General features: G+C 44.9%; 1 protein-coding gene across 1 annotated transcript; it reads left to right on the top strand.

Moving 5' to 3' along the window:
• The first annotated feature begins 4,064 nt into the window (after window positions 1-4,064).
• On the top strand, window positions 4,065-10,775 carry CCN3 (cellular communication network factor 3). Its single transcript, XM_073679821.1, has 5 exons — window positions 4,065-4,218; window positions 6,407-6,626; window positions 6,737-6,988; window positions 7,980-8,185; window positions 9,048-10,775. The coding sequence occupies exons 1-5, from the start codon at window positions 4,159-4,161 to the stop codon at window positions 9,342-9,344; spliced, it is 1,035 nt and encodes a 344-aa protein (XP_073535922.1). The 5' UTR covers window positions 4,065-4,158; the 3' UTR covers window positions 9,345-10,775.
• Window positions 10,776-17,434: the final 6,659 nt, after the last annotated feature.

Genomic DNA, 17,434 nt, shown 5'->3' with positions numbered 1-17,434 from the left:
TTGCACCTTGATAATTTTTTTCACTTGGACCCCTTGGAGTTGCGTAAGGGCTCATGCAGAAGTCTGTAAAACTCAGTCAGAGCGCAGACTGTAAACGGGTCTCTCTTCTTATAGGCATATATATGGCTTTTGACTGCAGTTCAGGACACCCATGCTGACCGAGCTTCACAGATGTTTGCATATGTGGCACCCCAGAGGGTCTGGTTGCCACAGTGGTAGTAATACCATGTCTGGGAGCAAAACAGGGGTTTCCTGGCCAGGAAGACATAACATGCAATACCTCCTGCTCCAGACCAGAAAGGGGAGGATCCTGCCCTTTATAACCGGGTCTGGAGGCGGGGTTAGGTTAGTCTGGAGTCAGTCTAGTGTGAGGAGTCAAGTAGGACACGAAGAAGCAAGGAGCTGAGGACTGGAGCTGGCAGAGCTCGTCCTAGCCGGAGCACATACAGAGAACCGGAGTCCGAGGCTGTGGGGATTGTATATCCAGCAGCAGAAACCGCACGGCAGGAGATTGTAGGTCTCCTGGCCAACAGAAGCCCGGAGGCTCAGCCACACGAGAAGATCAGTCACAGAGGAGCGAGGAATACACGGGATCCGAGTCGCCAGCCATATGGGTGAGCACAGCACGTTACACTCAGGGACGAGGGCTACTGTAGCACCCTGAGGATTCGGCTGCTACAGGGATATTACACCTCAAGCCAGAGGTGTGGTATTCCACTCCCGGGTAAGGATGGAGTGTGGAACTGAGCTCAGTAGGCTGCATGCACTACATACATCCCATTTCCGGGGGACAGATCAATGGTACTCCCACTAGGTATATGTGCAGGTACGACAGTGTCTGTCCCTGGCTGGAGTGGGAGGGGGGTGGAACATCCCAGTAGTGTAGGGGCAGATAGGGGGAGCAGTCTGGGTAATGCTAGGAGCTCATTGGGTGCTGGTCACCTGAGCTCACACATAGAGGGAGTATATAAGGTGGGAACCATCTTAGATCAGGGTCAGACAGGCAGACAGTTACCAGTCAGTCTGTTGTAGAGGGTCAAGCAGTCCTGAAAGAAGAGAGAGAGGAGAAGAAAAGGACCCAGAGGGGAAGAAGAGGGAACCCCAAGAGCCCAAATACAACCAGAAGGGTGAAGGGTTGGCACAAGGGTACCGGATCCCAAGCTGGTGGAGGGCACTAATCCTCAGCCAGAGACTGGAGGTTGTGGGCAGGATCTGCCACGACCCCCCACTAAATCCACTGCGAAGGCACACCAAGTATAGGGTCAGGGAACCCAGAGACAAGGGTTTTACCAACAAGAGGCCCGAGGGAGCCGGACATAAGTGGATCCCTGGTGGGGAAGGCCAGAGAAAAGGAACGTCAGAGAGGGAGCTCAGGATCACGCTCCAGAATTACCTGAGGGTTGGCAGAGTCCAGGACCTGGTGGACGCAGCACGGCTCGGGCGGTCACTCAAGGCCGGAGTGACCAGCACAACAGCAGTAAGTAAAAACCCTGAACTGCACAGCCCGACTCTGAGTCTTATTACCACCCTCACTGCACCACCACAACCACCACCCTCTACAACTGACCCCCTGAGGCTATACCCCTCCCGTTGGGGGTTATACTACCAGAAGCTGCACACACACCACCAGCCTCAGCGGACCCTGCTGCAGCGGCGGCCGTATTGACCGCAAATCAACGGGTGGCGTAGTCGACACTAAAGAACATCCAGCAACATCTGTAGGACTGCCACACACTGAGCTTGACACCCTGGGCACGGACCGGGTCACCGCCACTCGGAGACTACAACCCCCATCTGATCCGGATCCGGGTATCCCCCAAACAACACTGGCCCAGGGGGCGCGTCACTACCACACGACTATAAGTGGGATAGGCAAAGAGTACAGTGAGAACGGCAGGCCTACAACTCCACCTGGCCAGGAGGATTCTAGGATTGCTCCCAGACTGACCAGGCCCTCATCCCTAGCAAGTACTCCCATTGGGGCCTATATAGTTGTCACCAGAAAAGACCCTGGGACTGCACTTCAACGACTCCGTGTTGTCATTACTGATCCCCGCACTATCACCACCATAATCCATACACGCTGCCCTGAAGCTCCACTCTTCCTGTGGGAAGTCGCATCACCTTGCTGCACACACCATCAGCTTCAGTGGACTGCTCCACAGCGGCGGTTCCCAATAACCGCATTCCACAGGTGGCGTAGTTGGACTATATATAACAGAGACACATAGACTACCCTGGTTTGACCGCCCTGAGTCACGGACCGGGTCACTGCCACGGTGACTACAACCCCCAGCATCCACTAGGCCTGGCTCCGGGTATCCCCACGGCCCAGGGGGCGCGTCACATAAGCTCTAAGATCAGTGGCGTACTGCCAAAAGCGGCAGATCACGCAGATCGGCATCACGCGCAATAATGGAACAGGGAGCCGTCCTCCATCATTCTCCCTCTGCATCTGAGCTCTGACGTCTCAACCCAGTGGACGTGGTAAAATCACTGCATCGTGCCCGCTGTGCCAAGCAGTGCAGAGCTTCAGAGCACTCCCTGCAGAGAGCGGAGCAATGGAGTAACGAGGAGAGGTATTATATTTTTATAATCAATGTGTACATTGTAGGGGCTATTACACTATAAGGAAGGTAAGGTGTGGCCCATTATACTATATGAAAGGCTATGTGTGAGCCATTATACTACTTGAAGGGTTATGTGGGGCTCATTATACTATATGGAGAGCTATGTGGGGGCCATTATACTATATAGAATGCTATGTGGGGGCCATTATACTATATGGGGGGCATTATACTACTTGAAGGGTTATGTGGGGATCATTATACTATATAGATGGCTATGTGGGGCCATTATACTATATGGAGAGCTATGGGGGGGCATTATACTATTTGGAGGGCTACTGTATGTGTCGCCCATTATACTATATGGAGGGTTATGTGGGGCCATTGTACTATATGGAGGGTTATGTGGGGCCATTATACTATATGGAGGACTATATGAAGCCCATTATACTATTTGAAGGGCTTTGTGGGGACCAGTATATTGTTTGGGGATCTAGCAGGGGCCATCATACTGTGTGGAGTGGTGTGGGGGCCATGATACTGTATGATACTGTATGGAAGGCCATTATACTGTATGGAGTGCTGTGTGGAGACCATCTTATTGCGTGTTGGGATCACAGTTGGGGCCTCATACTGTATTGCAGTCACCATACTTTGCTGGGAGACAGGATGGGAAGGAGGGTATACAGTAGGGTCATCATACTGTGCGTGTGGATGGTACTGTGGAGCAATTCAGCGTGGGGCTATCATACTGTGTTTGGGGGGCATTTTTGTTGGCATCATCCTTTATGGGGGAAATCAAAGGGTAATTTAGGGCTTCAGTTGGAGGAAGATCACGGTACTTTGTAAGGGCTGGCTGCAAAGTTGTGAGATATGCTCTTCTGTGCCCCCTCCAAATATTAGTTCATTTTTTGGGGGAGGTGGGGGCAATTAGAACTTGAGCTATGGGGCCCGATGATTTCTATGTACGCTCCTGCCGAAGTTAGAGAAAAATGTCCAACGACTAGAACAGATGGGCCTACGGACTAGATAGTTCTCTTTACCATTAGTAGTCCACGTTTCAATGTCCTTAAATGAGAACATTTTCCTGGACACGAGGCTGAATGTTCTTCTGTAATTGAGATTATATAACAGTATCATCCACTAATGTGAGTACAGTAGATTCCGCCCGCACGTCCCCAGACTGTACGAGACGTCTGGACATGTGGTTTTAGAAGGCATTCCTCATGTTCAGATGAGTAATCAGTTCCTCCGACACAAATCAGTTCCATGAGTTGGGATGGAAAACGCATTCCATCTCACAAAAATTACGTGTTCCAACCTCCGGAAAAACTCTTACATTGCCATCTAGTGTCCATAACCAGGGATTCTTTTAGGGAATGGTAGAGAAAGGAAAGTGGGGTTTTTTTTTTTTTGTTTTTTTTTTATAAATCGTCATTTTTCTAGCTACTGCCCACTCCAAAAAGTGCAACCAATAGGATAGCACCGGGCATAGCAGCGCCCTATAAATGGACAGGGTGAAGGCGAATGAAAAATACAGAATACTAATCCTAACAAGGTGGAAATCAGCAAAACTCTCTGCTCCGGGGACATGATGATGTGTGGACGGAGCCTGCTGCCTGCCCTGTGCACATTCCTCTTCATCCATACAGTAAGTCATTGTATCTCAGTCTATGTATGTAACCACTCAAGATGAAATGTCGCTTTTATTCTCTATTTTCTTATATGATTCTAACAAATTCTCCCATCAGCAGAGTAATTCCGGTGTCTGAATACATAATTATGCTGAATATCTCGACCGGTCTCTATCCATTCCGAGGTTTTCCAGTTTTATGTACATAGAACAGAATTTTGCAACTTTTCTCCCATACTTTGTGTTTTAATTCAATTTCTTTTTCTAAGAACTCTTCTTGCTCTCAAAGAATGAAATACATTTCCGAACTCTAAAAGGTGATGCCCAGTGGCTGCATAATTTGGCTTCACAATCTTGTGGCCACTGGGCATCACACCAGGCGGAGATTTGGATGCATGGTATCACACTTACTTTCATACAGCTGTTTTTTTTTTATACAATGTATCAGTGAAGGAAAGAGCAATCAGCCTAAGGGCTCGTGCAGTTGACCGAAGATTTTCTCATCTGGTTGATTATGCAAATGACACTCTAATCAAACTCTGATCAGAGTGTGATCCGATTCTCTCGAGTAGATAGGGAAAAAAATTCTCCATCTTCCCCATTCTTTAAGGCAGTGGGCTGCACTCAGATGTCATCCGAGTGCAGTCCAATGTTTCCTACACACTCATTGACTTGCTTGGCCAAGTGCGATCCGAATATCAGCTCAAACTCGGGCATGCAGTGATTTTTGTTCCTTGGACCGGCTCTCTCCGAGGACAAAATCGGACATGTGTACAGCCCCATAGAATAATAATGGTCCACGTGCATTGCAATATTTTGTTAGATCGCACTCGGACAGCAAATATGCTCATCTGCACCTGCCCTAAGGCCAATTTCTGATGTCTGTGTATCATGATCCAAGTACAGATTGACCCCAACTCGACAGCCTTATATGCATACATGAGGCTGTCAAATTTTTGTCAGGAGACCCTGGGCCTGTCCGTGGATCGCGATCCACACTCAGAATGTTATACACTGATGTCAGAATCCAGCCTAAAATCCAGTATAGATGAGAGATATGTGCTGCTACTTCTGCTGTGTCTGCTGTGCATAGAGTGATACACTTAAAAAGGGACTTGTCACATGCCATAAATACACATTTTTTTTTATCTGGTGTAAATGCTGCTGTTTTCCTGAATCCGGCCTTGTTTTTCTTGTGTTCCTGCGCCTCTCCGTTCCTGAGATAAGACCCCTGCTTCCCTGTATGTAAATCTCTTATCTGACTGGGTGTGGTCCTTAAGAAGGCACCCACAGTAAAATGTTGAGAACCACACCCACTTAGCTAAATACAACATTTATAAACAGGGAAAAAGGGGCCATATTTCAGGAACGGAGAGGCGCAGGAACAAAAGAGAAACATCGCCAGATTCAGGAGAACAGCGGCATTTACACCAGGTAAAAAAATACATATTTATGCCAAGTGACAGGTACTCTTTAACTGTTTAAAGGTCATACCCATTTTTATTTTTTTTTTAAATGCGACATGGTTAGGCAATTTAATTTAGAGCTAATAATGCTAATTATTATGGTCTTTACCAAGGAGGCGTTGCTCCCTGGGTAATAATGCACAGCAGCCTAAAGACACACTCCCAGAGAATCCTGTGAGCCACACCCTCTTGTAAAAGACCATAAAAATGAGCATATTTGGCAATTAAAAGGCCCATAGCTTTAGGACTGTATTAAAAAACATGTAACAGGCGGGAGCAGCGGGAATGAAAGAAGAACAAAAACTGATTAGCGATAAGTTTAAATGCAAAGTATTTTACAATTTAAAGTCTTACAACTTTTTCTTGTACAATGTCCCTGTTCTTAAGACTATTTATTAAAAAAACAATTAATAAAAACATAAGAATAATAATTAATGGCTTGTGATTTGGATCAAAACTTGACTAAACAGCGTCGTTTTTAAATGATAAAATTCTAGATTCTCCTGTCGGCCACTAGAGGGAGCTCACTGATTAAGGAATTATATGATTTTACAAAAGGACAAGTGGGCGGTCCTGCACTGCAGGGGAGTACTGAAAATGCTTGCTCGGCCACATAAAGCACACTCCTGTTATTGCAAGGATGCTGGAGAACTTCTCCATTTTTTTCGGCTTGCATGTACATATATGTGAGAATGTAAGGATTTACCAATATATATCATTTCTCTATGTTCACCCTGCAGGCGATCTCTCAGAAATGCCCAGCACAGTGTGGACCTTGTCCAGAGGAACCGCCAAACTGTGCTCCCTATGTGCCGGTGGTGTTAGATGGTTGTGCCTGCTGTCCAGTGTGTGCCAGGCAGCAAGGGGAGGTCTGCTCCGAGGTGCTGCCATGCCAAGAGGAGCTGGGCTTATACTGTGACTTCAGTGCAGAGCCGAAAAGGGACGTGGGCATATGTATGGGTAAGCGTACCATTAAAAATGGAGAAAGGCTGGCAGCATAGACATGTACGATAATTTACATCTCCTTCTTGCTCATTATTAATATTGTTTTTCTCCTTTCTTCATCTTAGAGCTGGAAGGAGGTAAATGTATGTTTAATGGTGCCATATACAGCAACGGGGAAACCTTCCAGCCCAGCTGTAAATACCACTGTTCATGTCAGGATGGACAGATCGGCTGCGTCCCAAGATGTAACCTGGACCTACAGCTGCCAGGACCTGACTGCCCCTTCCCAAGAAAAGTGTCCATCCCCGGGGAATGCTGCGAGAAGTGGGTGTGCGACTCAAAAGAAGAAGTGCCATTTGGAGGCTTCGCTATGGCTGGTGAGAAATAAGTTCAATAAGCTTAAAAAATAAATAAATTGAGGTAGACCAAGTATCCAGGAATATTTCCCCATGGGGGGAGGGATGATCTACAGAAGATCCAGCCAAATTCCTCCTAACATTGAATATTTATCCATAGATAATGATTTTATAGGAAAAGTTAATGAGTGCAGCTCTGGAGTATAATACAGTCTGTAACTGAGGATTAGTGCAAGATGGAGAAATGTAATGTATGTACACAGTAACTGCACCAGCAGAATAGTGAGTGCAGCTCTGGAGTATAATACAGGATAAGTAATGTAATGTATGTGCACAGTGACTCCACCAGTAGAATAGTGAGTGCAGCTCTGGAGTATAATACAGGATGTAACTCAGGATCAGTACAGGATCAGTAATGTAATGTATGTATACAGTGACTGCACCAGCAGAATAGTGAGTGCAGCTCTGGAGTATAATACAGGATGTAACTCAGGATCAGTACAGGATAAGTAGTGTAATGTATGTACACAGTGACTCCACCAGCAGAATAGTGAGTGCAGCTCTGGAGTATAATACAGGATGTAACTCAGGATCAGTACAGGATCAGTAATGTAATGTATGTACACAGTGACTGCACCAGCAGAATAGTGAGTGCAGCTCTGGAGTATAATACAGGATGTAACTCAGGATCAGTAATGCAATGTATGTACACAGTGACTGCACCAGCAGAATAGTGAGTGCAGCTCTGGAGTATAATACAGGATGTAACTCAGGATCAGTACAGGATCAGTAATGTAATGTATGTACACAGTGACTCCACCAGCAGAATAGTGAGTGCAGCTCTGGAGTATAATACAGGATGTAACTCAGCATCTGTATAGCATCAGTAATGTAATGCATGTACACAGTGACTCCACCAGCAGAATAGTGAGTGCAGCTCTGGAGTATAATACAGGATGTAACTCAGGATCAGTACAGGATAGTAAATATAAGCTTTTTTCTATTTGCGCAGCTTATAGACCCGAGGCCACATTTGGAGTAGATATGGGCACCAACTGTATCGAGCAGACGACAGAGTGGAGTGCTTGCTCTAAGACATGCGGCATGGGCCACTCCTACAGGGTGACGAATCGTAATCGGCGGTGTGAAATGCAGAAACAGATCCGCCTCTGCATGGTGCGACCATGTGATGAAGAGACGGAGGGGCTCATAGAAAAGGTACACCTCCATTTACTCACCCTGACACGGAGATGGGTGAGGATCAGGGTTGTCTCCATCACATGAGACACCACTTTGTTGTAATGTCAGATGCATAGTATTCTCAGAATACAGGCTCCTGTAATCAGCAGCTTACGGTCGGTTAATGGATCTGGAGAGCAATGATGGGGTTCTTGAACAATCCATAATTTTACTTCTTAAAAGCTATATATATTTTTTTATTTTATTTTAACGGCCTTCGACTCAATCTCGAGCCATGGCGACTTGATGGATGAACTATCTGTAGGAAGATCAATCTTGTGCAAGCTTAGATATGTCCACCAGGGTCTTCTCCACTCTTATCATGATAGTATCAAGCCATTGGGTTGCTGGTCTTCTTCTTCGCCTTATTCCTTCTATTCTTCTGACCATGATGTCCTTCTCCAGTGATTGCTTTCCTCGTATGATGTGTCCAAAAGAGGCAAGTCATAGCTTGATGATCCTTCTACAGGATATTTATAAGGGTGATAAATATCTGATTGCTGGGGACCCAACTTCTGGGATTCCTACTAATCAAGACAACACTTCATCGCGAGAACAGTGAGGTCGCACATGTACCCGGCTATCCATTGTTATAAGGGCGATAATACAGCCGAGTGCCCCAAAGACATCAAGGAATGTAAAGGAATGGGGGGACTTGGAACCACCGTTGAAGTGATTGGTGGGAGTCCAATGACTAAGCCCGTGGAAAAGGGATAAATGTTCATTCTGGTGGGGGAGGTAACTCTTCTAACATGGTGGTTGTCTACTTTATACGGCATGAATTTCCTCATTAATGCAATAAATATTTTACTAAAGTTCTTATTCTTTCATTCTCTTCCAGAAAGGGAAAAAATGTATGCGAGTGAGGAAATCCGAGAAAGCCGTCCATTTTGAATACAATAAATGTGTCAGCGTACACAGCTACAAGCCTAAGTTCTGTGGTGAATGCACCGACGGGCGATGCTGTACCCCCCACAGCACCAGGACCGCCCAGGTGGAGTTCCACTGTCCTAACAACAGAGTAATGAAGAAGCAAGTGATGTTCATCAACACATGTGTCTGCCATAATAACTGCCCCCGGGACACCAGCCTCCTCCAGACTGACAACGCCAAGTTCCCCAACCTGAGAATATACTAGTGTGTGTGTGTGTGTGTGTGTAAGGAGACCTAAAGGCCAAACTGCACCACCCATAATGTATTCAGTATTATAGACATCTGCAGAATCACTTCCTTCCTCATAGTCCTCCACTGCCAATGTGGTACTTCAATTTTACCTATGGACTATGTGACTTTCTTTACCTAGTGGTCACGGGAAGTTTCATCTGCTGTACAGTACACTGCCTCTCTCTGCTGCACAGACTTGTTTTAAATCCCTTCCTCATAGGCAGCGGGAAGGATAAGAAATAATGAAAGACAAGGGGTAAAAGATGTAAAAACAAGACGTAATTCTGTCCTGAGAAGTAGAAATGTCGGCTTTCTGATGTGAAGGAGCCAAATGAACTTCTAAGTGTGTTTCTTGTACATTTGTGACTTTTGTACAATGTTTTATAAGAACGATCCTTCATGGACTTTTCTTGTTGCCTGTAAATATTGTAAATTATTATATATTGCTGAATATGTCGGGATAGTTACAACATGAAATATTATTATCCATGAATTAGATGTCCTCTACTCTGTGGAGGATACTAAATTTCCACCTAAGATCAGAGCAACCACCTGTATATACAAGCTCCTAAGATGTCCTGTCCAGGTGGATGACAACCAATATGACTGTCCTGTTCAGCTGCATGACAACCAATATGACTGTCCTGTTCAGCTGCATGACAACCAATATAGCTATTTTTATAGCTCATATTTGGGATGTTATCCTTATGGTATGTTCACATATGTCAAATCTCAGACTGTTTTAAACACAGGGGGTTTTTTTATCCATTTTAAATTCTACATCCCAATTTTTGGGAAACAGTGTTTTGTGCAACCCTGTTCACATGCTTTAAAATATTTCCAAACAGATTTAAAGCTTCAGAGACAAAAAAAACATGACCCATGAAAATAAGTGACATTATTTTAGTAAAAAATTAAGAATATTGCCCTATTTAAAGACAGTGGGGTTAATCCCTATGCAAATCTGCAGCGGTTCTGCTGCAAACCCATGTCCTAAATCATAATGTGGCCTGATTTTAATCCGACTTGTGAACGTGCCCTTATATAAGAGAATCCTATATCCATATAACTATATATTTATGCGGTCATTTTGGACCTAGGAATACCTAATCTGATTTACCAGGATGCTGGGAAACGTGGATCTATAATTCAGGGATATGTAACCAAATACAACCAGGAAACTGTTAAATAATATATTATTAGATTTACAGGTGGGGTCGTCATAGTGGGGGCAGATAATCGTCAATGCTGATTTTTCTAGTTTATATCATCATATTTGGGAATTCTTGGAGCAGTTCTGTGATTCCAGTGATTCTGTGATCCGTCCCTCGTGTATTTATATAGCAGCTGCGGGTTTGTACATTGAACAGCATCTCGTTGGGGAATTAATTTTTTTTATATTTTTAAATATTATGTAAAACAAAGTTCTATTTTTTCTAATAAATCAGACATTATATGTGTTACTGTTGTTTGATTTTATTTAATTTTATAGTCCCTTTCTATCATGTGTGTGATGTGAGCCAAAATTAATCTATTAGAACATTTATTCATTTTCCCAAGGGGCCACATGAGAAACCATGACTCTTGTGGAGGCCGAACCAATTAGCTGAAATGAATTCTGCTCCATATTAATATTAACATTAACTATAATTACTATTGTATATTAATATCGAGCAGAATTAAGCATGCTGACACCGCTATATATCGTATGAGCCCACACACAGCCCCTTGTATATAGCATGAGCCCATACACAGCCTCTATATATACAGTATGGGCCCACACACAGCCCCATATATACAGTATGAGCCCGCACACAGCCTCCCTATATACAGAGCCCACACACAGCCCCTATATACAGTATGAGCCCGCACATAGCCTCCCTATTTACAGTATTAGCCCACACATAGCCCCCTATATACAGAATGAGCCCACACACAATTCCCTTATATATAGCATGAGCTCACACACAGCCCCCATATATTCAGTATGAGCCCTAACAGCTCCCTGTATGTAGTATGAACCCACACAGTCCCCCTATATATAGTATGAGCACACATACAGCTCCCCTATATATAGTATGAGCCCACACACCTCCCCTTATATACAGTATGAGCCCTGACGTAGCCTCCTATATAAAGTATGAGCCCCACACATAGCCCTCTTATATACAGTATGAGCCCACACATAGCCAACTATATACAGTATGTGCCCCACACATAGCTCCCTATATACAGTATGAGCGCTCACATATCCCTATAAACAGTATAAGCTCCAACATAGCCCACCTATGTACAGTATGAAACCTCACAGAGCCCCCTATATACAGTATGAGACCTCACATAGCCCCCTTTATACAGTATGAGACCTCACATAGCCACTCTTTATACAGTATGAACCCCCACATATTTCACCTATATAAAGTATGAGCCCTCACAAAGCCTCCTATATACAATATGATCCCTCACATAGCTCTCTATATACAGTATGAGCTCTCACATACCCCTATAAACAGTATGAGATCCAACATAGCCCTCCTATGTACAGTATGAGATCCCACAGAGCCCCCTATATACAGTATGAGACCTCAAATAGCCCCCCTTTGTACAGTATGAGCCCCAACATATTCCACCTATATAAAGTATGAGCCCTCACAAAGCCTCCTATATACAATATGATCCCCATATAGCCTCATATATACAGTACGAGCCCCCACATAGCCTCCTATATACAATATGAGCCCCCACATAGTCTCCTATATACAGTATGAGCCCCCACATAGCCTGCTATATACAGTATGAGTCCCACATAGCCTCCTATATACAGTATGAGCCCTGACATAATCCCCTGTATACAGTATAAGCCCCACATAGCCTCCTATATACAGTACGAGCCCCCACATAGCCTCCTATATACAATATGAGCCCCCACATAGTCTCCTATATACAGTATGAGCCCCCACATAGCCTGCTATATACAGTATGAGTCCCACATAGTCTCCTATATACAGTATGAGCCCCCACATAGCCTCCTATATACAGTATGAGTCCCACATAGCCTGCTATATACAGTATGAGTCCCACATAGCCTCCTATATACAGTATGAGCCCTGACATAATCCCCTGTATACAGTATAAGCCCCACATAGCCTCCTATATACAGTATTAGCCCCCACATAGCCTCCTATATACAGTATGAGCCCCCACCTAGCCTTTTATATACAGTATGAGCCCCCACATTGCCTTCTTATTACAGTATGAGCTCCCACATAGCTTCTCTATATACAATATGAGTCCCCATATAGCCTCCTATATACAGTTTGAGCCCCCACATAGCCTCTCTATTTACAGCATGAGCCCTGATATAACCTCCTATGGGCATATACAGACACACATGGAAAAAAACAAACACATGCAGTAATCACCTTGCTCCCATTCCCCCAGTGCTCTGCTCTGGTCTTTGGTGTGTGCACTGACACTTCGCACAGCAGAAACGATATAGTGAAGTCATCACTTTTGCTCTCTCAGTTGCACACGTTAAATGGAAGAAGAAGGAGCCAAGCGCCCCCCTCCACCATTGCATTCACCTCTATTTGCATTCAGAGGATGCAGATAGTGGTGAAATTGGGACCCTGGCAAAGGAGGGCGACCTTGTGAGGGTGTGACAGGGACTGTCATATACTTTCCCCTGAAGACAACAATTGTAGCGTGAATTACTAATATGCGGTTGTATTGTGTTTTTATGGTGTAATGTAAAATGCATAGAGTGTTATAAGTACTGATGCTGCTGTGTGGGTACTGTATTGGTAATGACAATGGTAACCTGGTACACTCAGCTCATGGGTAGGGACAGAATAGAACATGGTTTAGTGTTTTGTTAGTGATAGATAGGAACATTAGGGCAGATAGGCAGTGGTGGGCCTTCCAGTGTACAGTATAGGATATAGTTTAGAGTTTAGGACATAGAGCATATTGCGCAATGATAGGCATTGTAAGTGTAATATGCTTAGTGCATCATGTTAGAAGATAGTGACTGTAGTTAAGTAGGTGAAATATTAAGATTGCCCAGCAACAGACTGCTGGGGCAGACAGGTTATGATACAGTTAAATGTTTGGGACCAGCCCAGCATGGGAAGGGGAAAAGGTCAAGTAAAAAGTGGAAGCATTTCCTGGTCTGGGCAGTCTGAGTTAGTGTGAGGTTCGTGTGAAGTTCAGGTTCAAACTGCAGTGGAATGGAGACATGTGGAGTACATACTGTTCTGGCAGCATGAGGTCGCTCCAGATTTCCTGTGGAAATTCTTGTAACGTCCGGGTCCTACGGCCCGAACTAGGCACTGGGAAGTGTGCTTTATTCTCTCCCATACAGAGAAAGCCAGATGGGGAAACACGTGAGGGAGATGTAACAGATCTCAGGAGTGCTGTGATGCCACACAGGAAACCCCTGGGGCTGACAAAAGTATCAAGTACAGGGATTGTCTGAGCTGAACGTAAGCAGAGGCTTGAAATGTATTGTGTTGATGATACTGAAACTGGAGGGTGCTGTGCTCGAAATTGCATGTTAATGACTGATGTGCTTGAACTGTTCAGTAAAGTTGGACTTTACTGTAAGGCTGGTCCTGGTCCGGGGCCTCCCTTCTTCTTGCTTCGTGTGGATGACGCATCCCTACGTCATCCACACAGTCTCCCAGGCATCACGCTCCTGTGCAGGCCTACTATTCTGCCCTGACTAGGGTAGAGTATAGTACTGCAGCGCATGCGCCGGGGCTCTTTGACCTTTCCTGGCGCCTGTACACTGCAGTACATTTCTCTGCCCTCAACAGAGCAGAGACGTACGCCTGCGCTGGAGCACGATGCCGGGGAGACTATGTGGATGATGTAGGGATGTGTCATCCACAAGAAGCACAGAAGGCGGGCAACATCGCAAGAAGAAGGGAGGCGACGGACCTGGACGAGCGACACCCCTTGGACCAGACCACCCAGTAGGTGAGTATAATAAAAAGTCTTTTTCTTCTCTAGCAGGTGGGATCAGGGGCTTATATACAGTATTATAGAATGCTGTATATGAGGGCTGAAAGGTGCTGGCCATATCTCATATCGGTCAAACCTGGTGACAGGTTCGCTTTAAAGATGACACATTTTCTTTGTATTTTAGGGAAAAAATATATATATTGTCATCTTTTACATTTTAAAAATTACAAAAAAGAAAATGGGAGGGTGCAAAAGTTTGGGCACCCTTGGAGATTTGTGTACTCAGGTAACTTTGATCAAGGTTTCAGACCTTATTTAGCCTATTAGCGTTATGGCTTGTTCATCATCATCGTTAGGAAAGGCCAGGTGATGCAAATTTTCCAGCTTTATAAAATCTCAGTCTCCTCTAACCTTGTGCCAAAAAACATCAGCCATGGGTTCTTCTAAGCAGCTGTCCAACACTCTGAAAATGAAAATGGTGGAGGCTCACAAAGCAGGAGAAGGCTATAAGGAGATAGCAAAGCTGTAACGGACTGGGTGGTGGAACCACTGTGCCGTGATCCGAGGAGAGCCTGGAGGGGCATGACTAGGTGAGCACCTGACTTTTCGCTAGAGCCCCTGAAGGTGGGGTTAGACTTTGCTCCCAATGGACGCCAGGTACTACTCCAGGACAGACCACGGACACACGGCAGCTGACCCCCACAGGGGCAGGAAGCTGGAACGGCCAGGAATGGGTAGACTTGAAAAGGCAGGCAGGTATAATGACTGGTGCGGTAGACTCACAGACAGGCATGTACTGGCCGACACAGCTGGTATCCACACAGGCAGGAACTGGCAGGTACGGCTGATATACAGACAGGCAGGTGCTGGTGGGCATGGCTGAAATACAGACAGACAGGTGCTTGAAGATATAACTGTAACACCGGCAGGCATGGCAGGCGTGGATATACAGGACAGGTATACTCAGATACGAGCACTGGGGACCTTAGAACTAGCAAGCAAGCAAGGCTAAACTAACACGTTACTCATGCACCTCCCAACAGGTGGAGGTGCCTTAAATAATAAGTGTCTCCCGACCATTGGCTGGGGACACTTTAGGACGGCGCCCGCTGTTCCTTTAAGAGGGCGGGAGCAACTGCACACCCTAAGCAGAGTGCCCGGGGATCTGCGAGCCATGCACAGACCCTGGGCAGCAGCAACAGAGGGAAGAGGAGCAGGAGTGGGACGGGGGCCGCAGCGGTGAATGAGTCGACATCTCTGCCAGGGAAGAGAGAACATGTGCCGAGACACCGACTCTGCAAAAGCATTTTCAAGTTGCCCTTTCCTCAGTTCGAAATGTAATTAAGAAATGGCAGTTACAAGGAACAGTTCTCATGCTAGTTATGGGGAGAACCCAGTATATAATGACTGGAAAAGGGGAGGGAGCCCTACAACTAGGGAAAGGGAGAGTGGAGACCCTAAATAGATCTAAAGGCAAACCCTGGCTCCCTTATAGACCCTAAATAGGTTCTGCACCTATCGCTGAGCAGGAAACCTGGCCCTAGCTGGCCCTAAGGCTAGGCTCCAAGTAAGGAGCGGGAGGGGTGAGTGCTAAGTCAGCCCCAGTACAAACTAAAGAAGCCAGGACCAGAAAAAAAAAGGGGCTGAAATTATTGTTAGGCCACGTTCACACTTTCTGTATTTTACAACAGTATTTGTAAGACAAATTCAGGAATGAGTGAAAAATACAGAAGTGGTGACGTGTTTCTATTATACTTTTCCTCTGATTGTTCCACTCCTGGTTTTGGCTTACAAATACTGATGTTAAATACTGATCAAATACTGAACATGTGAACATGGCCTTAAAGTCATAAACTCCAATTAATTAAAGTTCATTATCATCACACCTGCACTTCCATTAGACTGAACTCTAGATGGCACTGTTGGTTTGTATGTGGTTTATATGAGCATACGCTCAAAATGGATATATGATAGATAATGTATCCATGTGTTTGCAGAATATACATGAATACATTATGATGTGTGTGCATAGATACAGAGTATATATACAGTACAGACCAAAAGTTTGGACACACCTTCTCATTTAAAGATTTTTCTGTATTTTCATGACTTTGAAAATTGTACATTCACACTGAAGGCATCAAAACTATGAATTAACACATGTGGAATTATATACTTAACAAAAAAGTGTGAAACAACTGAAAATATGTCTTATATTCTAGGTTCTTCAAAGTAGCCACCTTTTGCTTTGATGACTGCTTTGAACACTCTTGGCATTCTCTTGATGAGCTTCAAGAGGTAGCAACCACATAGACTATAATGGGTATGCGATGTATCCCATAAAAACACAGAACACGTACATGAATCACAGAAGATGAATGAGGCCAAAGCTGTTGATTCACTTTAGGATGAACGGTTTACTGGCAAGCCACAACAATAGTGAGAGATGAAAATAGACCGCACAACCTGTGTGGTTGAAGACTTAAATTGGAAATGTGTAATGCTTTATTTCCCCTGCAGGAGTGCTGCAGGTAAATAGAACACTTACTATTGATCTCCCAGCAACAGAACATTCTGTAATCAGCTTAAAGGGAACCTGTCACTTAGGAAAATGCTATTTACCTGCAGATATGGGATTCATTTTCATGTACAAGTGTTACATTGCTGTCCGGCCACCTTACCAAAAGTGCAGCTACCAGAAGAAAATAAACTTGATTCCTCCCAGGAGCTGCCAGCATGCAAGGAGTGGCTACAGTCAGAGCACACAGCACTGTGAGCGGTGGTGGTAAGCATGCCCCAACTTTATGATTAAGAGCTGCACATACTCATGGCAGAGCAGACTGTCAATCAAAGTGCTAACAGATGCTAACACTGTAAACAGATATTATACTGAGCGGTGACTGTAGCTGCTGCCTTGACTGAAAGCCGGCGGCGCCAGGAGGAAATATGGTAATTTTCTCCCAGTAACCGCAATTTAAGTACAGCGGCCAGGCAGCGTTGTAACACTATTCACCTATTGATTATCCCTGTATCTGCAGGTATTTATTTATTTTACTCACTTATATAGCGCCATTAATTCCACAGCTATTTACATACATT

This window comes from Phyllobates terribilis, unplaced genomic scaffold, assembly GCF_046119375.1.
Source record: "Phyllobates terribilis strain yellow unplaced genomic scaffold, ASM4611937v1 Scaffold_4__5_contigs__length_816908805, whole genome shotgun sequence".
Classification (NCBI taxonomy): domain Eukaryota; kingdom Metazoa; phylum Chordata; class Amphibia; order Anura; family Dendrobatidae; genus Phyllobates; species Phyllobates terribilis.
This window is presented reverse-complemented; position numbering and strand designations above follow the sequence as displayed.